The sequence below is a fragment of the Chiloscyllium punctatum genome, chromosome 3, assembly GCF_047496795.1.
Source record: "Chiloscyllium punctatum isolate Juve2018m chromosome 3, sChiPun1.3, whole genome shotgun sequence".
Taxonomy (NCBI): Eukaryota; Metazoa; Chordata; class Chondrichthyes; order Orectolobiformes; family Hemiscylliidae; genus Chiloscyllium; species Chiloscyllium punctatum.
The window spans coordinates 115,615,532-115,640,786 of NC_092741.1; the positions used below are offsets into that span (position 1 = coordinate 115,615,532).

The 25,255-nt window shown below is 41.9% G+C and overlaps 1 protein-coding gene across 1 annotated transcript in view; it reads left to right on the top strand.

Annotated features, from left to right (window-relative positions):
- The window catches only part of col21a1 (collagen, type XXI, alpha 1), a 448,863-nt gene that overhangs the window by 352,306 nt on the left and 71,302 nt on the right, over positions 1 to 25,255 (top strand). The window contains exon 23 of the mRNA XM_072549080.1: positions 10,221 to 10,256. Within this exon, the coding sequence (XP_072405181.1) occupies positions 10,221 to 10,256 (36 nt within the window). The remainder of the gene's footprint in view (positions 1 to 10,220; positions 10,257 to 25,255) is intronic.

A 25,255-nucleotide genomic window follows, 5' to 3' on the forward strand; every position in this document is an offset into this window, starting at 1 on the left:
GACAAATGCACAAAATCATTTTATATTTGTTAAAGAATAGAAGTTAATCCAGGTGAACACTGCCAGTGTTAAAGTGTTCAGTGTGTTTTGTATTTTGGAACAATATTTTAGAAATGTTTCTCTTGCTTTCCATTCTTTGATTTAGGATCAACTTTCCTTATTGCCCCTGCTTATACTTGGCCTTAGCAGTAAATCCCAAAGTGCACTTCCAAGTTAGCCAGCAGCTCTTAACTGGCTTTACAGCCATAACCCTCATAGATGGTTGTAAAAATAAATACGTGAACAAGCTAATCTTGCATTTTTATTTTGCTCTTGAGGATGGAATGGGCTGCAGTGTTACTGAGCTAATTGAGAATGAGTGCAGTAAAAACCAAGCTTCGTCCTGTCTATTGTGACATCGAGAGGCATTTTTATTTTTAATAGTGAACAGTGATTTCTATTTTCAATTTTTTTTATCGCTGGCTAATTTAACTATTCTTAACAATTCTGCTTAACTTGGCATAGGCAGTGGGTAAGACTCTTTATAAATTAATACCACATCAGATATTATGTTTGATTTCAACCTAACAAGCCTGGCAAAAGTGGAAAAAGGTAATAAAGCTGACTAGGTGAATCCAAAAGATTATTTATTTAAATCTGCACTTCAGGGTATGTCTCCATCTTGACATTTGTATGTGGCACACTGCAGGCTCTCCTCCTCTTTATACTGCATTCTCTGAACAAGGGATTCTCTGCTTCCTCCTGGGAGCCAATGAACAATCTTGTAAGGAATTACTTGTCATACTCTCTACATCGCAAGTTCCCCACTCATTGCTGGGTTAATAGCAGTGCCAACAAAATGACGCCCTTAAGTGGGGATTAATTGTAGAATTTCATGTAGGTTGCAACATGTGAGCAAAGAATTAGCATCCAATCTTGCATGCATTTGCATTGGTATTTGACAGTAGGAAAGAGGTAAACTGGAAAGCTGATGATTGTTTGTTCAACCGTACATCGCTTGCACTGTTACCCAATAAGGTAAAAACAATGACTGCAGATGCTGGAAACCAGATTCTGGACCAATAAGCTATCTTTTCTGGCTTTAGGTAATGCTCACCTTAGACGTAAAAATTCCAATATGTTTCCATAAAACTTTAAATATTTTATATTTACTAAATATTTATGTTTACTTAAAAATAACAGTGGGCCACGAAGGCTGTTCCCATACTTTCCCAGTGTGGACATAATTAGGATGGAGGCAAGAAGACAACAGGATGCACAAATGCTGCCTTCCCACCTATCTAAATGCCCCTAACACCAAACCTGTTAAGGGGAGAATATTAAATTACGCCAAGTGATTTTTTTGACATTGGGAACTGGTTTGTGCTTGATGCGATATATTTTAACTAATTCACAAATAGGTACCTGAAAGACAAGACTTGAAAAGATATCCCTGTGATGTGTCATGACTCATTGGGATAGTCTGCTGGAAATCAAGCTTCTCTATTCCCAAAGTTCATAAGACAAAGGAGCAGAAATTAGGCAATTCAGCCCATCAAGTCTGCTCTGCCGTTCAATCATGGCTGATACATTTCTCAACCCCATTCTCCCACTTTCCCCCCATAACCTTTGAACCTCTTGACAATCAAGAAGCTATCCATCTCTGTTTTAAATGTACTCAATGACCTGGACTTCACAGCATTCTGTGGCAATGAATTCCATAGATTCACCACTCCCTGACTGAAGAAGTTTCTCCTCTGTTCTAAAGGATCTTCCCTTTACTCTAAGGCCAAGCCCTTGAGTCATAGTCTCTCCTGCTCATAGAAACATTTTCCAGTTTGTCCAGGCCTTTCAGTATTCTGTAACTTTCAATTAGACTCCCCCTTATCCTTCTAAACTCCATTAAGTACAGACCCAAAGTTCTCAAGCATTCTTCATATGTTAAGCCTTTCATTCCTGGGAACTTTCTTATGAATCTCCTATGGACCCGTTCAATGGGCCAGTCTATCCTTCCTGAGATATAGGGCCCAAAATTGCTCACAATATTCTAAATGTGGTCCGACCACAGCTTTATAAAGCCTGTGAAGTACATCCTGCTTTTACATTCTCGTCCTCTCAGAATAAGTGCCAACATTGTATTTGCCTTCCTAACTACCAACTCAACCTCCAAGTTTACCTCAAGAGAATCCTGGATTAGGGCTCCCAAGACCCTTTGCACTTCAGATTTCTGAATTTTCTCCCCATTTAGAAAATAGTCTATGCCTCTATTCTTCCTCCCCAAGTGTATGACCACACATTTTCCCACATTGTATTCCATCTACGACTTATTTGTCCACTGTCGTAACCTGTCCAAATCCTTCTGCATCCTCCCCACCTCCTCAATACTACTCCTCATAGGTGCTGCCAGACAAGCTGAACTCTCCAGCAATCTCTGCCCTTGTTTCTGATTTACAGCATCCACAATTCTTTGAGTTTTAATTTGATGAGTTCAGTACATTCCTGAGACTAGGCTTCTGTCTGACATGGGGCAGGGGAAAGTGCAGCAGAAAGCACCATCAGTCACCAGGTTGGCAGCAACAGAGCCAGTCACGCCCATTACCAAGTAGGGGCAAGGCTGCTCCTCAGGCCTTCAACCTCTTCCCTCCCCAAACTCAGGGCTTGCTGTCAAAACGGAGGCTGATACTCCACAGTTTCTGAATCCGATCTCAGACCCCGCAATCTGAGCAGTGGCAGCCGGAGGCATCCCAAGGGATAGGAGCAGGTGGATGCCTACATGACGTGACCCCTACCCATGCCCCCAAAGCTCCCCTTGGCCCTCTACCTCTGCAATTGCACCAAATGTGTCATGTAACCTTTGCTGAGGAACTGGCATTGTCCTGACCAACACAAAAGATTTCAAAATAATCAACTCCAGTCTCCCAGCCGGCTTAGATCCCCTAATGTGTCCACGGTGTAACAGGTCCACAGCAGGTGACATATCCCTAGCCCTGCATTCATCCATGGAGCATCTGGACAACAAGGATATCTATGTCAGACTCCAGTTTATTGACTACAGCTCTGCCTTCAACACCATTCTCCCAACCAGACTGATCTCAAAACTTGGTGACCTTGGTCTCAGCTCCACCCTCTGCAACTAGATCCTCAGCTTTCTAACCCACAGACCTCAATCAGTAAAGGTAGGTAACTGAACTTCCTCCACAATAACACTCAACACTGGAGCTCCCCAAGAATGCGTCCTCAGTCCCCAATGTACTCCCTGTACAGCTACAACTGGGATGCCAAATTCTGAATGTGCGCCATCTATAAATTGCTGATGATGCCACCATTGTAGGATGGATATCTAACAATGACAAGTCAAAATACAGAAGGGAGACAAAGGGTTAGACGACATGGTGCAATGAGAACAATTTCTCAATGTTGGCAAAACTAAAGAACTGAACATTGATTTTAATAAGAAAGGTGGAGAACACACCCCCAATTACATCAACGGAACTGAGGTTGAAATAGTGGAGAGTATCAAGTTCGTCAGAGTGCCAGTAACCGACAACCTGTCTTGGTCTTCCCTTCTAGTTGCACAACAACACCTCTTCTTCCTTAGGTGGCTTAGGAAATTTGGCATGCATGTAAGGACCCACACCAACTTTTACAGATGCACTGTTGAAAGCAAACTGTCCAGCTGCATAATGGCCTGGTGTGGCAACTGCTCTGCCCAGGATCATAGGAAACTATAGATGATGGTGTGCAGAGCCCACACCATCACAGGAGCCAACCTTCCATCCATGGACTATATTTACACAGCTCGCTGCCATAGAAAGACTGCCAACATCATCAAAGACCCTTCACACCCCAGTAATGATCTACAATCTCTTCTATCAGGCAGAAGTCTGAACACATGCACCAGCAGGTTCAGGAACAGTTTCTTCCTGGCCATTAGTAGACTACTGAATGAACTCCTTAGCCTCAAATAATGCTGATCTTACTAATGTTGATCTCTCCGCTATGCCCTGTGTAATGTTACCTGTATGCCTCTGTCTAAATCTTTTGTTCTGTAAATCCTTGGTTACTATGATCTGCCTGTACTGTTTGTAAACAAAGCTTTTCACTTTGATACATGTTACAATTAATAAATCAGTCAATTAAAAGCATTACACAAAAACAATACAAAAATTGCTTGATTTTCAGATCCAGACTGATTGAAAGTATGTGCCAGGTTCTGTTACTTAACAAGAAAGCACTGTTTCTTATAAGTCATTAGGTTCTGGCTACAGGTAAAGAATTAAGCTAAATTAAGTAAAGTCTACAAAGTAAAACTCTAAACCCCTTATAAACTCCCCTTCTACACACACTGACAGACAAAAATAAGCAGGATAAGAAGCACATGGGTGGTTGAAAAACTGAGAAAAAAATACTGTCATCTTTGTTCACAAGGTCTGTTGGATTGGTTCTTGCAGATCCAAAGGTTTATTTTCTGAAACAAGGGAGCTAAATTTAAAAGCTCAAAGGCAATGATCAAGGGCAGCGGGCCTATTAGGTCATCTCCATCTACAAACACCCCTTCAAATTGTTCATCATTCTGACTTAGAAATAACTTTTAATAAAATGCATTTCCCAATAGCAATTACAGACTGTTCCTTAAGATTGATAGCAGCTCTACAATCAATAGTGCAAACTTTTTTTCTGGCAACCGTTTGTATCTGAATGTATCCAGTGTTATTTTGGGGAAGTTTGAGTAAGGAGCCCTCTTGTGAAATGCAAAAAATATATATTGCTGCAAAATCTTCATGAGCAGACAACAGGCAAGTCACAGCAGAAGTAATTTAACAACGCTAGTGGAAAAAGACCATGAAATTCTGCAATCGGGAGAGAAACATTGCTGGCTGCGGGCACTCAATCACTCAAGCTCATAAAATATGCTGGCGTTGCACCACAAACCTTTTGGCAAGTTAAACAGGAAAATCAAAGGGATGTTACAAGAATATTGCCAAATGCAGAAACAATATTGAAAGCTCTGGGCATACTTGAGCTTGAGAGACTTACATATTGTTCAGGGTAAAATAAGTTTGCCATGCAAGAAAAATACAATAGTACATCTTCAGTACATTTTAGTAAAAAGATGTTGACCTCAGCATCTTGAGGACTAATAAGATCACAAAACCAGGTACAGTATTGCCTGAAAACAAACCAAACAGGAAGATTTTTTAATGTGTTATTTCTAGCAAATTATGAACGCATTTGTAAAGCATGTATTTACCATGGAAACACATTGGATTTTTTTTATCTCTAAGGTAAGAGTTGCCAAAAGCCAGAAAATATAGCTTATTGGTTGAAAATGCAAAAGATGTAAGGTTAAACAAATCAATCACCAGCATCCCAGTTTTCCTCTTCCCTACTTTCAAACACCAATGGAAATGCATGCAAGAATGGATGCTAATCCTTTGCTCACACATTGCAAACTGCATGAAATTCTGTGACTTTCCTGGTGTTTCTTCCTGAAGAGTATGGAGCAATGTAAATGACATGTACGTGAGCAATATTTATTCTACAGTTGCCATGTATCTTAAGAAAGAAGTTACTAACAACAATCTTTGATTTTGATTTTTTGAATTTGCTTGTGTTCCCATTTCAGAATTCTGTTGCACCTTTACATTTAGCAGGAAGTTATCTTCAGTTATGTGTAGATTCACATTTTGCAATTTGGCCTAATTGGAAGTAGATGAAGTCAGAAGTCACAAGACACCAGGTTGTAGTCCAACAGATTTAGTTGAAATCACAAACTTACAGAATACTGTTCCTTTGAGCACTTCACCTGATGACTATAACTTGGTGTTGTGTGATTTCTACCTTTGTCCATCCCAGTCCAACAATGGCACCTCCACATCATGAAAATAGATGAAGGCGAGTCCACCTAACAGCTGCTCAAGTCATTTGCCCAGCCATCTAGTGATTACAAAATACGTGTTTCAGTACCATAGTGTAAGACTGAACGGGGTGTAGTCGAGAGTGGGGTTGGCTGGAGGAGGGGGGTGAAGTGGGGGTAGGTGGTGTTGGGGGTTAGGTTGCTGAGAAATGATGGATTTAAAGAGACCTGAAGAGAATGCCTGATGCAGAGGTAGGATAGAAGGAGAATCTGCCTCAGGGCTCTGGCACTGAGTTTAAGATTTAAAACTGATGATTAGCACATAAAATATCCTTACCCTTCGCCCCTCCTCATCTCCCCAACACTCATTGTGTCCTTACTTGCCAGCCCATGCCACCTAATGCCCTGCATTCACTCATATGATCCCTATGCATCTCAAGTCAACACGTTCTCCAGTACTCACCTGATTTGGTTCCCTACGCCCTCCATTGCGACTTGTGCCCTGTACCAACTCTCCTTCACCCCAATGTGCTCCATTCCAACCCCTTCTACTCTGCACAACCCTTAGGCCTTTATAGTTCCTATAACAACTTTGCATCAACTCCAGCTAACCCACTTTGCACAATCTATCACTTTTTTCCCTTTTCACCAATGATTTGAAATTACTTAGGATGCACCCTGTGCAGCCCTCAAAACCCATGCACAGATAATAAAATATAAATTTCTGTTAAAAAAAAGTAACTATTTTGCAACTTACACTCTATGGAAAAAAGTACTACCATTCATAAAAATGATTAAAATAACTGATTCCTTTAAATAACAAAATCTGTTTTTTAATCAAACTGAACATCAGGTGGCAATGCTGTCAAGTTTGGCAAATGTTACTTGATAGCACTGCACTTTTGACAATGCCTTCCATCATTCTGCACATAGAGTCATAGAGATGTACAGCATAGAAACAGACCCTTCGGTCCAACTCATCCATGCCAACCAGATATCCCAACTCTAACCTAGTCCCGTTTGCCAGCACTTGGGCTCATATCCCTCCAAACCCTTCCTATTCATGTACCCATCCAGATGTCTTTTAACTGTTGTAATTGTACCAGCCTCCACCACTTCTTCTGGCAGCTCATTCCATACTCGCACCACCCTCTGCATGAAAAGGTTGCCTCTTAAGTCATTTTTATATCTTTCCCCTCTCACCCTAACCTTATGCCCTCTAGTTCTGGACTCCCACACCCCAGGAAAAAGACTTTGTCTATTTATCCTATCCATGCCTCTCATGATTTTATAAATCTCCATGAGCTCACCTCTTAGTCTTGGACGCTCCAGAAAAAAACAGCCTCTGCCTATTCAACCTTTCCCTATAACTCAAACCCTCCAACCCTGGCAAGGTCCTTGTAAATCTTTTCTGAACCCTTTTAAATTTCACAACATCCTTCCAATAAGAAAGAGACCAGAACTGCACGCAATATTCTAAAAGTTGCCTAACCAACGTCATGTACAGCTACAACATGACCTCCTATACACAATGCTCTGACCAATAAAGGAAAGCATACTAAACACCTTCTTCACTATCCTGTTTATCTTCGACTCTACTTTCAAGGAGCTACGAACCTACACTCCAAAGTCTTTTTGTTCAGCAACATTCCCCAGGACCTTACTATTAAGTGTATAAGCCCTGCTCTGATATGCTTTCCGAAATGTAGCACCTTACATTTATCTAAATTAAACTCCATCTGCCACTCCTTAGCCCATTGGCTCATCTGATCAAGATCCCATTGTAATCTGAGGTAAACATCTTCGCTATCCACTACACTTCCAAAGGGTAGGTTGGCTGGCTTGGATTTGGCCTGCTATTGTGAAAAGGACATATTCAACAATTGCAGATATAGGATTATATTTATGTTGCATCAGCTTGACTAGGAACTAAGCTAATTCTGGCATTCAAGTCTTCAATATTGCTATAATGTTAATAAAGCATGTAGACTTTGCAGGATACAGTGCCTTCATCTGTTTTTCATCCAGTCTCTAGAATGTTCCTCTTGATGGCATTTATAAATGTGTTGAAACCTGCCTTTAGCATCCATTCGGTGTGGACACAATCCCTCGGCATAATCAGAATCAGCATCCAGAAGAGAAGCTTGAACTGCAGCCTGAGGCTTCCTTTGCATAAAGTACTGCTGGCCAAGCATCCTGTAACCTATGCATTGTAGGTTGAATCCTCACCACAGTTCATCATTGTGTCAGATTAATCTGGTAGATTTGGTGTAATCACCCTCTGTCCTAACAGGGATCTACAGGGACCTGGTGTGGTGCAGTAGACTAACAAGAAGAGGCTCATGCCCTAAACAAGACATAGTTTATGAATGGTAGCAACAAATTACATCTGTATGATGTAAATTATTGCTGAGGAAATGAGGGAGACCTCAATGTTAGACTTTACTCCTTTGAAATCTACAACTGTTCTCCTACCTGGGTATATGTGAAATTATCATATTGGATATGTAGCTGAAGAAATAGTGGAGGCTTTAGTAGTGATCTTTCAGGTATCACTGGAGTCAGGGAGGGTCACAGGAGATTGGAAAATCAGCAATGTAACCCCATGTTTAGAAGGGAGTGAGGCAAAAGATAGGAAATTATAAGCCAATTAGCCTGACCTCAGTCATTGGTAAGATTTTTGGAGTCCATTGTGAAGGATGAGATTTTTGAATACTTAGAAATGCATGGTAAAATAGGTCAAAGTCAACATGGTTTCATCAAAGGGAGGTCATGCCTGACAGATCTGTTAGAATTCTTTGAGGAGATAATGAACACAGTAGACAAAGGAGAGCCAATGGCTGTTATCTATTTGGACTTCCAGAAGGCCTTTGATAAGGTGTCATACGAAAGGCTACTTGAGTAAGGTAAGGGCCCATGGTATTAGTGGCAAGGTACTAGCATGGTGGGAAAAAAAGGATCCTTCTCAGGATGGAAACTGATGACTACTGGTGTTCCACAAGGGTTAGTGTTGCAACCACAACTTTTCACTTTATACATTAATGATCTGGATGAAGGAACTGAGGGCATTGTGGCTAAGTTTGCAGATGATACAAAGATAGGAGGACTGGTGTGAAATTTGATGGGCCGAATGGTCCACCTCCACACTGTAGGCTTTCTATGATTCACCTAACTGAAAGATAAATACCAAAAGGTGTGGAAAAAGTGATAACAGCTCTAACTTGTACATTGTTCAGTCTTGCTGCATTAAGATGGACTACTTCACTATCTGAGAAGTCATTAATGATCCTGATCATTCTGCAGTCATTGGCGAATATCACTACTTCTTGTCTTATGACAGAGGGAACGTCATTGATAAAGCAGCTGAAGATGGTTGTGTCAAAGACACTACCCTGAGGAACTCACTATTTCCTACCAATTAGATTACATAAAGGAGAGTTCTCATAGCAGTGCCCAGTGTCAAATGTATCAGAGTTTTGTGCATCTGCCTAAACTTTTATAGTAATCACATGAGAATTTCAATTATTACAAAAGTTGCATCACTCCTAAATTCAAAATATTTATGTGATATTTATTATTGCTAATCCATTCTTTGGATGTTTACTTTTATCTTGGCTTTGTATTCATTTAGATTTATTTATAAATACAACAATTGCAACTTTTACAGAGAATCAACTTCAGTGTGACATGGTGTTTCTGTCTACAATATACTTTATAAAGCTGTTTGATTTCTGAACCCACCAGATTGAGAATAATCAATAGACAATTTCAAAACTGAAATTTATTCACTTTTCTTAAGCAAAGATATCAAAGGTTCCTGAACCAAGGAGTCAACGTACGTATCAGCAATAACCTACATGAACAGCAGAACAGGCTTAGATGGCTCGATATTGATTTCTATTCCTTTGTTCTTCCCGGGTCACCATCTGTATTCCCATTCCCAATATGCTAATGTTCATCTGTAGGTATTTTTCAGGAATTATGAAAGCAATTAAAACAGTTTTGTAATAAAAAGGTCATGAACAAAGGAAAATGGATACTATTAAATAAAATAATCTAATCTGAATTAATATTTAAATGTGGGCTTCATTAGTACTGTCTGACAGTAGCAGAACTTACTTTAAAACAAACTTATTAAAGGAATATTTAGAACTATTTTCAAAAATTTCAGATCAAAAATATTGAAGGTTCAACAATGGTTGGCAGAGGTGTTTTCCCCAAGATATTCTTTCAATCAATACTTCTTTTTGATTATGATAAATTGTCATTAAATTCTGCATGAAATAGTTGAAAGTGAATGCTGAAATGGTTCAAAAGCTTCAGTTGATGTATATCTCTTGAAAAGTATTAAGTTTTCACAAAAGTTCAAATTATTTTCTTTCAGGGTGACAAAGGAAATGCAGGTGTCATGGGAAACCAGGTAAATCACACTATTCTTATAATTACACATCAATTAATTGTTACTATATTACAATTAATAAATAAAAGTAAAATTATAGAACACATTCTGTCACTCCAATGAACAAAAGAATCAAGGTACAAAGTAAACTCAGAATTTCATTTGAGTTTTATTATAATGCAATTATTATCATTGTCACAACTTTAATCGTACATATTTTAAAAATAGGTAAAATGTTAAATTGCTAATAACAGTCAAGGATGCTGCCAATTGCTCTATGTCTCTGAATAAAGTATTAGTTTAAAATTAAAAGTGCCACACATGTACAGTATTTGCAGAACGGTGAGACAATAAGTACAAGTTAAATTGAAATCTCAATTTAAAAATAACATATTGCACATATATACTTTACCCTTAAATCCATTTAAATGGTAAGCATTAAACTAGACACTTATCAGGGCGACAAAACGCCAAGGGGGTGAGTGGGAGCATGGGGTGGGAAGAGGGATATAATTGGCATGAAGGATATAAGTCACCATGGAGTGGAAAAGAGAGAATAGGTTAATGTGTAGAGTGTGAGGGTCCATATGTAGCAAACATTCAGTGGCTCCTGAGCTAGGACCCAGGAAAAGTCACTGGTTCAAGAGCCATTCCACAGAACTGAGCACATAATCTATGTTAAGTAGCCACACAAAATGTGCTTGATCTTTTGAATAACAACACTTAAAAGTCAAGAACACATTTGACATGATATTGGAATTCCAGTGCAGATCAGGTTAATGTGTCTGGAGTAAGCTGTATGCAGAAAGGCATAGTGAGCCAGCACTAAAGAATGGGTCTTGGACATGCTCAGCTACAAGAAGCAAGCAGCTGGGCAAAAGGCTAGTTGTGGATATGAAGTAGCATGGATGGAGCATGAGTAGTGTGTGAGGAGTGAGGCTGTTTTTGTTTTTTTATATAGCTGCAACAAAGTGCTTGGGCACTAAGGCCAGCTTGAACAGGAACTAAGGAAAAGTGAGCATTTGAAATAGATGAGGGGTATGTTTAGAAGTGGGTAGATAAGATGGTTCTGTGCAAGGGAGTAGTGTGCCAGATGAACCAGGGGAGTCCATGTGCTCATTTGTTAGGGTGCAAGGTGTGTAGATGAGTGCTTTGGATAAATCAGGTCAAGCTAGGACAGTGGGCTCCAGCAGGTTCAAGTTGAGTTGGGCCTAGCCAGAGAAGGGGGGTGTATCAGCTCCAGCCGGTTTGGATTAGGCCAGGCCAAGTCAACAGTTGGTGGTGTAAATTTCAACAGGATCAGCTCATGGGTGATGTTGGCTCTAACAGGGATGGTGCCAGCTCCAGTATCAGGTTGGCTAGGCAGAGGGTTTCAGGTCCGGCAGGAGTTGAGGTGTGTCAAACGTCAGAAGAAGGTGAAGTGAATCATTTTAAAGTCAGGGGATCCGTTTCATAGTTACTCAGCAGTTAGAATAGGTTTTTAATCCTCTAGCTCTGCTTAAATAAGCCAGAATCTTCCAAATGCTTCAAATGTAATGGACTTCTTTCAGAGAGTTCTGGATAGAGGGTAAGTGACCTGCACTCAATTTCTTTTCATGCGGGGAGTTCCACACAAGCCTAAGGCACAACCTCAATCTGTGTAGCTCCAATAACTTTCTGGGCATCGCAAAATCTTGGTCATTGCAATTTTACCACATGAAGTTTGAAAAATTGGTGTGGCAATGAGTATAGGCTTAATAATGTAACTACCCAAATTAAACTTCAGGTTACATTTGACTGGACAAATTTGATTTCAGTCAGAAGTTTCATGTGCTGCAGTTGTAACAGATCTGGGATATTGTACTCCCATGCTGAATTATTATCTCACTGATGGGTTTTCAATACACTTGTCCAGCCTGATTAGAAATCCATCCACTTCCAGGTAAGTGCTACACATTACTTATTCCTCTCACTAGAATCCCACAGAAACGATCTTACATGCTCCTCATTCCCCAATAATCCAGAGCAATAAACAACCCTCTCCCCTCTATCACCATTCAGCACATAGGCACATTCTATCTCTTCCCATTCTCATTAAACACACACACAGCTACCCAAGATTAATTTTACTTCCTGTTTCCTAAACTCTCTTTTGTCATTTCAACATTGTTTTGCACATTGTAATTCAAACATTTGAAGAACACATATATAATCATTGCATAATTATGCATAATCATTAACTAATTTGGGCTTGTTATTTCCAGAAAATGGAGCTAATTAACTGTTCTGGTGAAGGAAAAAACAGCAAATCCTTAATTTACCAGAACCTGACATTTGAAATCATTTTTCAAGAACTTCCAGTTTGAGAATCAGAGTTAACATAATTAATCACAGCAGTACATTCTCAAAATACCATGGTATTGTAGGAATAGATATTTTAAGATTTTATTTCCAGACAGAACACACTGTTGATGCTTGGAGGGGATCCAGATACAACTTGTATTGCAGCTGTCTAAACTCAGACTATGTTAGAATCACATTTGAAAATAAGTATTCAAAGGGACATATAAGTGACTAGATTCATCCTTCAGTGTTGGAACAGAACTAATATGTTTCAGACTAAATAATAAGTGGACCTGTATTTTCTGTTTCTCCTGTGGACTGATTTCACTTTTGTAGCATTCCCATTTTTAGTAAGGTTGTAACTTGCTTTCCATGACAGCTTTACTTAGTAAACTTTTAGCTTTCCAAAGAAAGCATAGCAGTTACTATCATACATAGCATTACACTCTTGACCTAAATAATGCTGTAAATTCTTATTTCTATTAGAAATGTTGAACTTATTTTACAGTGTAAAAAGATTAAATAACCAAAAGATCATAAAGGCCCATATCTTAAAAAGATCTTAGTGACGTGATCCATGGCAAGATTTGTAGTAGAATTGGACAAGGTTCCCCATGGGAGATTGGTTAACAAGGTTAGATCTCATGGAATACAGGAAGAACTAGCCATTTGAATACAGAAATGGCTCAAAGGTAGAAGACAGAGGGTGGTGATGGAGGGTTGCTTTTCAGACTGGAGACCTGTGACCAGTGGAGTGCCACAAGAATTGGTGCTGGGTCCGATACTTTTCGTCATTTATATAAATGATTTGGATGTGAGCATAGGAGGTAACAGTTAGTAAGTTTGCAGATGATACCAAAATTGGAGGCGTTGTGGACGGCGAAGAAGGTTACCTCAGAGAACAACAGGATCTTGATCAGATGAACCAATGGGCTGAGGAGTGGCAGATGGAGTTTAATTTAGATAAATGTGAGATGCTGCATTTTGGAAAGGCAAATCAGAGCAGGACCTATATACTTAATGGTAAGGTCCTAGGGAGTATTGTGATCAAAGAGACCTTGGAGTGCAGATTCATAGCTCCTTGAAAGTAGAATTGCAGGTAGACAGTGAAGAAGGTGGTTAGTATGCTTTCCTTTATTGGTTAGAGCACTGAGTATAGGAGTTGGGAGGTCATGTTGCAGCTGTACAGGACATTGATTAGACCACTTTTGTAATATTGCATGTAATTCTGGTCTCCTTCCTATTGGAAGGATGTTGTGAAACTTGAAAGGGTTTAGAAAAGATTTTCAAGGATGTTGCTAGATTTGAACAATAAGGAGAGGCTGAATAGACTGGAGCTGTTTTCGCTGGAGCATCAGAGGCTGAGGGATGACCTTATGGAGGTTTATAAAATCATGAGGGACATGGATAGGGTAAATAGACAAGGTCTTTTCCCTGGGGTGGGGGAGTCCAGAACTAGAGGGCATAGGTTTAAGGTGAGAGGGGAAAGATATAAAAGAGACCTAAGGGGCAACTTCTTCACACAGAGGGTGGTGCATGTATGGAATGAGCTGCCAGTGGAAGTGGTGGAGGCTAGTACAATTGCAGCATTTAAAAGGCATCTGGATGGGTATGTGAATAGGAAGTATTTAGAGGGATATAAGCCAAGCGCTGGCAAATGGGACTAGATTAGGTTAAGATATCTGGTCAGTATGGACAAATTAGACTGGAAGGTGTGTTTCTGTGCTATATATCTCTATGATTCTATAAGCAGTTCAGTAAGGTCTATCTTGATGCCAGGGCATCTTGCACCATCTTTTTTGCTTTTGCCAAGTAACAAGACGTGTTTCCCGCAACACAGTGGTAAGTTGGCAATTAAGGTGCATTTTTGCTTCTTAAACACTTTATTAATGGTCCAACACACCTCATTAATATTTAGTTTTCTATATTACAAAATGTGCTGAACAAGCATGATGTTGAGAAGTTTCAAAATGAAAATCTGAGCCAGTGCCTGGCAACATCAGCTCACCACTGGCTGTGAAAAGCCCTCATGTTTCCTAGGACCAACTAGTATCTTGGGACATGATCCAAGGGCACGAGTCACATATATTCTTCATTCCTGGGCATCCTAAATTTGCTAAATTCTCACCACCACTATGGGATCTCTCCAGTCCACTTGCAGACCATGTAGGAAGTGCAGACTTGCATTGCAGGCTATCTTAGCAACTAGCCTTGAAAAGCTGATGCAAGCACACTTTGTCTGAACAGGCAAGCATGAAGATCACCAACTGAACCAGCTTGTACTTCAGGATTGCTCTCTTAGCAATCACTCACTAAATGCCTACCTACATGCTCAAAGTGTCCATGCTTTGTTGTGCCAATCAATAAAGTCACACAATCAGGTAGCTTGCTTTGCTGGCCAACAGTCCTCAGTCAATGGGACGTACATCTTGCTATATTGCACCATGCTACATAAATCTCACACCTGTGTCATGTGTGCCAGCAGCTTATCCAGGAGACATATTGTATGTGCATTCGCAGCCATGTCTCAAATATTAGATAGTCCTCATTGAATTCCATGGAATCACATGTCAGTCAGATTTTCCCAGTACAGTAAGTCAAGGGCAACCTCACATAACTTTCCAGAGATTAACCATGGACAGGCTCCTGATTGGGCTGTTCTTGTTCAGGGAGTCTGTGCCTCTGCAGTCTAGGAGGTGGGTCACAGTTAGTCTTGTAATTCTACAACAGCCGCTCCAGAATGGGAGAGAGGGGAGTGTTATTGGGTAAGATTTGCATGGTCGCCAGAGATGGACAGTCAGGGGTCTGGGCACTTCTTATCCACGGCTATCCAGTCAGATTACTCAAGGGAGTGGACCATGGTCAGGTCTGTCTACAGAAGCAAAGGGGATGAAAGGGTGCACATTGGGTTGGAGGGTTGGGGGGATTCTCTTCATGGGAGAAACTCTTTCCAAACTATTCTTGGGATTGGGGCCTGCAGATTGGGACAAAGGTATGATGACAGTTGTGAAGAGAGTCAACAGTACATGCAAGGGAGGTGTACAGTAACGTATGGATGGGAAGAGGATCATGCTGGAATAGGGTTGGTCCATGGAAGACCCTGACTTCAAGGGAAGAGCACTGTATGACTATACCTAGCATGGTCACCCCATATGGCAGGGGCTGGGGAGAAAGGTGAGCAGATGAAGTTTTATGAAGGTGGGTTGAGTGGGAGCCTGAGGAGGCGCAAAGCTAATAAAGCTCATGGAATGGGTACCAGGAAGGGTATCCAACATGCAAAGGCAGAGGCTCCCCTTTAACCTCAGCCTGTAGCCCGTAATCCTGAATAATAGCTTGCCAAATGTTTCTCCCATGACAGAGGACAGTCTGACCATGGCCCACTCCCTTGAGCGATCTGACTTGACAGCCCTAGATGAATTCCTGTAAAATTCCCACGGGAGTAGGACACTCCAGTCAGAGCTCGTCCACTCTGCCTGTTCTCTTTTTCTTCTCTTCTTCACCCACTTTCCCCCCTTCTCTCCCTTCTCTCAGCCTAAGACACCTGGCCTGGGTCTCTAACTCCCGAACACCAAGGCGGGGTCAGTAGCCCGAAGCGAGATGCCAGTGGCCCGGTGCGAAGTGGGGCAGTGGCCTAGTGGAGAGCAGGACAGCAGCCAGCAGTCAGACCAAGTGCAGGTCCCATGCACTGGTCTGCTGTGGAGAGCCCTTGGATAGAGACTGTGATGTTTGTCCTTTTAACTTTGCTTCCTCTTTTTCTGACTTATGGTTATACTGTGTGTAGCTGTAACGTAACTTTTCTTCATTTCTCTATTCTGTAACTAAGGATTGTACCTTGATACTCCGACGCTATGTGTTGGTGATAATGTTACACTCTACCTAATCTGTAGCTGAAGAAGCTGTACCTAGGTGCCTTTGAACCTAAGGTGTCGCTGTAAGTGGCAACTTATAAATTTATCCCTGTAATTATTTGAATACATGTGACAATAAAGCTAATTAAATTCAATTCAACAAGCAACTGGCTAAAAGATGGTCATAGTCACCTTCTTTTGTGCTGGAAATTGAAAGAAGCACAATGGGAAAGAAAATGATTGAGACCACACTTGGAATGAGCAGGGTAAGTGACTGTGTAACAGGGGATGCAAGTCCCACCCCCTTGTTTCATCCATTAAAAGGAAACAATGTTACTCACAGACCCATGCACTGCACATGATCAGAGGGTATCTAAACCCTGACCATTTTAATGCTTTGGCTTCCTGTTTTCTGTGCATTTCCCCACTGCAGACATGGCTGCTCAACCCATTCACACATTTTAGGAACAGAACCTAGGGAGGTTATAGGTCAACGGGCCATAGTATCAGCAATGGTGTTCATCCGATTCAAGAGTGTAGCGCTGGAAAAGCACAACAGGTCAGGCATCCGAGGAGAGGGAACATCGTGTTTCAGGCAAAAACCCTTCATCAGGAATGAGGTCAGGAGCCCCGGAGATGGAGAGATAAATGGAAGGGGGTGGGGCTGGGGGGATGGTAGCTGAGAGTGTATTAATTGGATGGAGGTGGGGGTAAAGGTGATAGGTCGGAAGGGAAGGTGGAGCGGACAGGTGGGAAGGAAAATGCATAGATGGGACAGGTTATGAGGATGGTGCTGAGCTGGAAGGTTGGAACTGGGGTAAGGTGGGAGAGGGGAAATGAGGAAACTGGTGAAATCTACATTGATGACATGGCTTTAGAGGGTCCCTAGATGGAAGATGAGGTGTTCTTCCTCCAGGTGTCAGGTGGTGAGGGAGTGGCTATGGTGGAGGCCCAGGACCTGCATGTCCTCGGCAAAGTGCAAGGGAGAGTTGAAATGTTCAGCCACGGGGTATTGAGATTGGTTGATGCGTGTGTCCCAAAAATGCACGCTGAAACACTCTGCGAGTAGGCGTCCTGTCTCCCCAATGTAGAGGAGACCGCTTTAGGAGCAACAGATACAGTAAATGACATGTGTGGAAGTGCAGGTGAAACTTTGATGGATGTGGAAGGCTCCTTTGGGGCCTTGGACCGAGGTGAAGGGTTGGGGGGGTGGGGGGGGATGTGGGTGCAGATTTTGCAATTCCTGCGGTGGCAGGGGGAGGGCAGGGTGGGTTGTTGGGGGGCATGGACCTGATGAGGTAGTCATGGAGGAAGCAGTCCTTACGGAAAGCGGATAGGGGTGGAGAGGTAAATATATCTTTGGTGGTGGAGTTCATTTGTAATTGACAGAAATGGCAGAGGATGATGCGATGTATACGGAGGTTAGTGGGGTGGAAGGTGAGGACCGGGGGGGGGGGGGGGGAGTTCTGTCCTTGTTGCAGTTGGAGAGGTGGGGTTCGAGGGTGGAGGTGCAGGACACAGATGAGATGCATTGGAGGGCATTATCAACCACATGGGAGGGAAATTGTGCTCTTTAAAGAAGGAGGCCATCTGGTGAGTTCTGTGGTGGAACTGGTCCTCCTGGGAGTAGATGCAGCAGAGGCGGAGGAATTGGGAATAAGGGATAGCATTTTTGCAGGAGGCAGGGTGGGAGGAGGTGTAATCCAGGTAGTGTGTGAGTCAGTGGGTTTGTAGAAAATGTCAGTGTTGAGTCGGTCACCGTTGATGGAGATAGAGAGGTCAAGGAAGGGGAGAGAGGTGTCAGAGCTGGTCCAGGTGAATTTAAGGTCGGGGTGGAATGTGTTGGTGAAGTTGATGAACTGTTAAACCTCCTCGTGGGAGCACAAGGTGGCACCGACGTAGCGGAGGAAAAGGTGGGGAGTGGTGCCGGTGTAACTGCAGAAGATAGACTGTTCCACATAGCTGACAAAGAGACAGGCATAGCTAGGGCCCATGCAGGTGCCCTTGGCTACCCCTTTCATCTGGAGGAAGTGGAAGGATTTGAAGGAGACATTGTTGAGGGTGAGGACCAGTTCAGTCAAACGAATAAGAGTGTCAATGGAAGGGTACTGGTGGGGATGTCGAGAGAGGAAGAAAGCGAGGGCTTGGAGGCCCTGGTCATGGCAAATGGAGGTGTATAGGGACTGGATGTCCATGGTGAAGATGAGGCGTTGGGGACCTGGGAAACGAAAGTCTTGGAAGAGGTGGAGGGAGTGGGTGGTGTCCTGAACATATGTGGGGAGTTCCTGGACCTGAGGGATACGACAGTATCGAGGTATGTGGAGATAAATTTGGGGTGGGGGGGTGGTCAGGAGCAGGCTGAGATGATAGGTCGACTGGGGTCGTCAGGCTTGTGGATCTTGGGTAGGAGGTAAAACCGGGTGGTGCGGGGTTCCCGAACGATGAGGTTGGAAGCTGTAGGTGGGAGATCCCCTGAGGTGATGAGGTTGTGTACGGTCTGGGAGATGATGGTTTGATGATGGGAGGTGAGGTCTTGGTTGAGGGGTGGGAGGAGGAGGTGTCTTTAAGTTGGCACCTGCCTACAGCAGTTTAGAGGTCAGTGCGCCAAACTACCGCTGCCCCCCCCCCCCCTTGTCTGCTGGTATGTTGGCGAGGTTGGGGTTGGAGCAGAGGGAGTGGAGGGCTGTGCATTGTGAGGGTGAGAAGTTGGAGTAGGTGAGGGAGTGGACAGATTGAGGTGGTCAGTGTCTCTGCGCCAGTTGGAAATAAAGAGGTTGAGGGCGGGTAATAGACCAGCATAGGGTGTCCAGGTGGTTGGGGTGTGTTGGAGGCAGGCGAAGGGGTCCTCAGAAGGTGGGTGGGAGTCTTGATTGAAAAAGTAAGCTCGAAGGCGATGGAGAAGTGTCTCAGCACCGTCCTCATGACCTATCCAATCTGTCCATCTTCCTTCCCACTTAACAGCTCCACCCTCCCCTCTGACCTATCACCTTTACCCCCACCTATTCCTCTCACAACTGTCTTCATCCCCAGCTCCATTCTCCTCCCATTTATCTCTCCACCCCTGAGGCTCCCAGCTTCATTCCTCATGAAGGACTCTTGCTCGAAACTTCAATTTTCCTGTTCCTCGGATGCTGCCTGACCTGTGCTTTTCCAGTACCACCCTGTTGACTCTTAATATCCAGCATCTGCAGTCCTCACTTTCGCCTAATGGTGTTCATCATGCTTCCACATTCTGCAGCAGGCTTTCAGTGCCCGACAGAGAGAGAAACAACTGGATGCAAAGTTAAAATAGTGCAGTTTGCCGGAGAAGAGGCATTCCATTCCATCATTCCAAAGACGAATGACTGGGACAATAGAGTGCATGTTATTACACCTCTCCAGGAGATCTTGAGGGTGTTGCTCTTGACTCCCTGTGGCAACTGCACACCTGTCGAGGATACATGACTTGCTCCATTGCTGTAGTTTCTGGCTAATCAGAGTCAATGTGTTCCACATATCTGCTGTGCTTGTTTCTCACTGTGCATATGGCTGACAATCCCTGATTGCCAACACTACAAGATCTTCTCCTGGGCTGAGCTAGTGGATGGTTCCAGACAGTCTTCCAAGTGCCAGACACTTTTTTCTCGGTCAGGTGCAGAGCTATTGCAGTAAGGTATTTAACAACTTGTGCTCCCACACTTCCAAAGGTTAACATTTCTGCTAAGGTGTGAGTATCTGAGCTGCTAAGGTTGTAGATGGCACCTTTGCCAGTGCATCCTCTGAGACCTCCGTACTCTTGACCTAAGAATTTAAGAGGTGGTTCTGGGAGAGTCAACTGTTTCAGTACAATGGCGGTGACATTCCAGAGGTACCTGCAAGATAAATAAGAGACGAGGCATTGTGGCCAGTGGTTAGAAGGAGTTGCAATGAATGAGATTGATTTGGTTATCATGGTTATTGTAAGAATTGCAGTAGAATGAAGAATGGTGCTTAGTTGGTTGTCAGGACATGAATGATTCAATATCATTACAGGAATGGTCCTGGTCTTCTCCTGCGAAGACCAGGATTCTTTTCTCATAGGCGTGAGGAATCTACATCTGGGCACCTCTCCATCTTTCCAGATCCTTTCAACCCTATTGCAGGCTATCTTCTTGGAATGAAAGAAACGGGTGAGGTAAAAATGGATAACACCGCTGTTGGTACAGGTGGAGCTGCAAATGCAGATGCAGGTTGTTGAAAGATGTTAAAGTGTGAGGAGGCACCACAAGGCCCATGCAGGGTTAGTGGTGTGGAAGGTTATGGGGAGGGGAATGTAAGTAAGTAAAGGACAATGTTGCAGGTAATAATTAGAGTGATAGAGCATAGATTTGTGGAAATAGATGCAGTATCAGAGATAGAATGACTGTGAAGTAGCAGAAATAAGGGTGTAGTACTTATCCTGGCAAATGGAGAAGGTAATTGACTGCTGCCCCTTCCTCTGGACCATGAACACAACACTGACCTGGTGGTGCCTCTGACAAAGCTGCGGAGTCTTTCTTCACAGCCTCCTCTGCCGGCCGTTTGGGAAAAAGGTGCCCCTTTTTTAGATTAGGCCCTCGGGACCTCCAGGTTTCAGTTTGAGAATCATGGCACCATCTTCCCTTTCAGAAAACATCCTTAATTGAGCAGGGCATCTTTAGGCACACAATGACCATTTAAATTAGATACATGCCAAGGATGCTGGTCTTAGCAAATATCCAGTGAGTGGTGAAGTCTTCCAGGTACAACATGTGGTAAGATTGGGAAGAAGTAGACATGAGAGATACCATGTGGCTGGGTAAGTAGGTAATGAGGCATGTCTGGTGAGATGTAGCTAGAAATCTCGCTGGCCCTCATGCTGAAAGTCTCAGCACAATTCACATTTAGCCAAAGAATGTAAGATTGAGACCATAGTTTATGAATTGCTGATTCGTATTCTCATCACAAAACTACACAACTCTAAACAGTAATATTTGTCCAAATGTTTATAATCTGTCATAAGTGCACATTTATGTATTTATGTTTGTCAAAATTTTAGAGATATGGAACCACACAAGCTAAGAATAATAGTCATCCATAGAGAATATCACATTTTAATTTAATGAGTGTATCTCCTATTGGTTGACACAAAACAACATTGAGTAAACGAATACTCCCTTCTTTAATGACACATGAGGAAACATTGTGGTCCAGGTTGTTTGTATAATAATGACACTTTACATATAGACAGTTTGTTACCTTACTCAAAGTACCCTTCAAGTAATTTTGACAAGATACAAGGATAACAAGGATACAAGGTACAAGGGGATATCCTGACATGGAAACATAGAAAATAAGAGCAGAAGTAGGCAATTTGCCCATTTTGGTGTGTTCCACCATTCAGTAACCCGAGAGAGGTTTTTTCAGCATGCGCACAGAACGCAGAAGATTTTCAACTTGTTTGTTGAGGGTTTGTCATTAGCGGTTGAAATAACAATGGGGAGTAGGTTCCTTGATCCGTTATTTTTGCAAGGCTGACTCTAGGAGTTGAAAGGATCAACATACCTTTACTCAGAGCCAGAGGCTGATAGAAGATTTGAGGAGGAGGCTGTTTTCGGTGCTGGGAGGTTAAGCTAACTGCCAGATTTTAAGAATTTAAATATTAAATTTTTTGTTCTCTTTTGTATGCTTAAAATTAAAAACTGTGGTAAGGGATGGATAAATGTTTTTCTGAAAATGTTGTATTTAGAGCTTCTTCTTTCAGACTGTATAGTATAAAATAGAGGCTTTAAATGTTCCCATCATAGTGTGTCAGCAGCAATCAGACTCCGAACACTGAATTTGAGGAAAAGTATAGATCTTTTTAGGCAAGTGTGACCATGCTGATCCATTAACAAGGTTATGTTGTCCTTAGTTTTTTTTTCAGAGTGGTCATAAAGACACAGATTCCAGAGTGTATAGTTTTGACGGGTTTTAAGTCCTATTTGATTATAGCTAACAGGTACTGCCTCAGGCAAAAGGCTTTAAAGTTTTTTAAAAATTGTATCATGAAAGGGCAGTAGCCAGTCTCCCAGCTCAGTTTTTCTCTGGTTTGGTTTTGTTTGGGTTTTTAGCAGTCTTGCCTGGTCTATAACAGATTGAGGGCTCTTTACAGGATTTCTCATATAGTTCCAATTTGGGATTAGTGTTGCTGGACTCAAAGAAAACAAGTGGTCGGTGTTAGTGTCTTTTGTTCTGGGTGTTGAATTCAGTTGGTTTAAACTGTGCTTGGTATAGTAATGGCTTTCAGTCACCAAGAATTTTCTGGGGGTAAAATAAGTGACTTTAGGGGCCTTGGAAAAGGTGAATAAGGTTGGAATTAGTAGACAATCTGGAGTTGGAGCTGCCTCCTTCCATGAGACAAGGAGAGATAATTACAGCAATAGCTCAGCACTTAAATTTGCTGGAAACACCATGAGGATCTTTAGAGATAGCTAAAATTCAATTCAGTTTGAATTATAATTAAGAGCAGAAGAAATAGAAGAAGAACTAATTGCTTGAGCAGAACAAAAAGAAAAGAAGAGTTTGAACTTCAGAAATTGACACTTCGCCAGGAAAGTCAACTTAAAAGGATGGAGATGAAGTCTGAAGGTAAACTTAGTGAGGATGAGCAAACCCAAGGAAGCCAAAGGCCTGGTCAGAATCTGTTTGACTACATTCAAGCACTGCCTAAATTTGATGAGAAGGATGTAGAAGCCTTTTTTCATCTCTTTTGAAAAAGTAGCTAAACAAATGCAGTGACCATGTGGATTTTTTAAATTCAAACAAAACTTTCAGATAGAGTGAGTGAGGTATTTGCATCACTTTCAGAGGAGGGATCGGGGCATTTGAGGAGGTGGAGAAAGCCATCTTAAGTGCATATGGGCTTGTGCCAGAGGATCAATTTGAAAGGATCAATTTGATAGGCGATTAAGGGCATTAAAAATAGAGCAGACCTGTGACCCTCTTAGAGAGACAATTATTTTGGAGGAGTTCAAAACTTCATTTCCTGAAGTAGTGAGAACTCATGTGGAAGAGCAGAGAGTTAAAATGGCAAGATGAGCTGCTGAAATGGCTGATGATTATGGATTAATTCATAAATCAAAGTTTAGCTTCCAAAATCAATTTCAATCCATGAGGAATAGAAAATGGGGAAAAGAGAAATCCTCACGTGGAAAGAGAAAGGTAGATCTAAGTATAGAACATAAGGATAACTTACCATAGGGTGAAAATTGAAGGAAAAAGTGAAGTTAAAAAGCTCCAGTAGGCTACCTGAAATCAGTGTTGGTAGGTTAAGAAAAGCACTGGGAAGCCAGATGTAGGAAAAAAAGATAAGCCAGGGTAAAGTGGTAATGGAAAGCACAGTGAAGGCTAAAAATGTATACCAGAATGTACAACCTGGTCGAAGGTTGGTTAAGAAGGAAGTGCCAGATTTTCTTAAATAATATATATTTGAAGGTAGAGTTATTCATTTTGGCCAGGAGCAGCAGGTAAAGAGGTTACAATGTTAAGAAATGCAGGATCATTTCAATCTTGGATATTGAAGGATGAGGAGATAATTACCTCTGAAGGACTATTGCCACAAAAGATATTAGTAACAGGAATTCACGATGAGACAAGAAATGCACTATTATATAGAATGAGGTTAGAGTGTCCAGTGAATAATTGAGAAGTCGTGATAGGAGTACTGGAAAAACTCTCAGCTCTAGGATGACAATTTGTCCTTGCTCACTATAAAGCTGGTTCACAGGTGGGAGTGAAAAGCTAGTGGAAACTCAGGCAACTGAACTATTGCAGGACACATATCGTGGGATTTTTCCTGTGTGGTAACAAGGTCACAAAGTCACCAGTTGAAACAGGAGAGATCAAAAAGTATAGATATTGAAGTCGAATTAGCAGAGACTCTGTTGATCAAATTGTTGAGACAAACCAGGAGCAGATAGATGCCAAAGCAGACATCTTTAGTTCAGAGAAATTAACTGAATTATACCAGAAAGATGAAGATTTAAAGCAATTATATCAAAAGGCATACATGGAAGAATATTCTGAAGGTATCCCTGAATGTTGCTATCTTAAAAATTATGTCTTAATGAGGAAATGGAAATAGTCACATATTCAGACAGATGCAAAATGGGCAGAAGTTCATCAAGTCATATTGCCAGTGGGCTTTGGAGGGGGTATTGCAAGTGGTACATGAACTACCAGTTGGGGGTCATTTAGGAATGAGAAAACCTCAAGCTAAAATAACATCATATTTTTACTGGCAGATGTAGTTGAATTTTGCCAGACATGTCATACATGTCAGGTAATTGGAAAACCACAGGCAGTAATAAAACCTGCATCTTTAATTCCTATTCCTGCACTTCAGGAACCTTTTACTAGAATCTTAATTGTTTGCATAGGACTCCTGTCTAAAGAAAAATCACTATTTGTTAACAATAATGGATGTGCCCACTAGATTTCCAGAGGCCGTTCCATTTCACAATCTCATAGCTAAAAGGATTGTAGAGGAGTTTTTCGAATTTTTCTCTGAACTCAGACTACCCAGAGAAATACAATCAGATCAAGGGTCAGACATCATGTCAAAATTATTCAAGTGAGTTATGGACAGTTTAGGAATAAAACAATTCAAATCTATTGCATACCATCCAGAATCGCAGGGAGTGCGAGAAAGGTGTCATCAGACATTAAAGACCATGTTGAGGGCATATAGTCAAAACTATCCAGATGATTGGGATAAGGGAATTCCACTTGTACTTCTTGCAATCAGAGATGCACCAAATGAATCAACCAAATTCAGTCCATTTGAATTAGTTTTCGGGCATGAAGTGAGAGGACCACTAAAATTGATTAAGG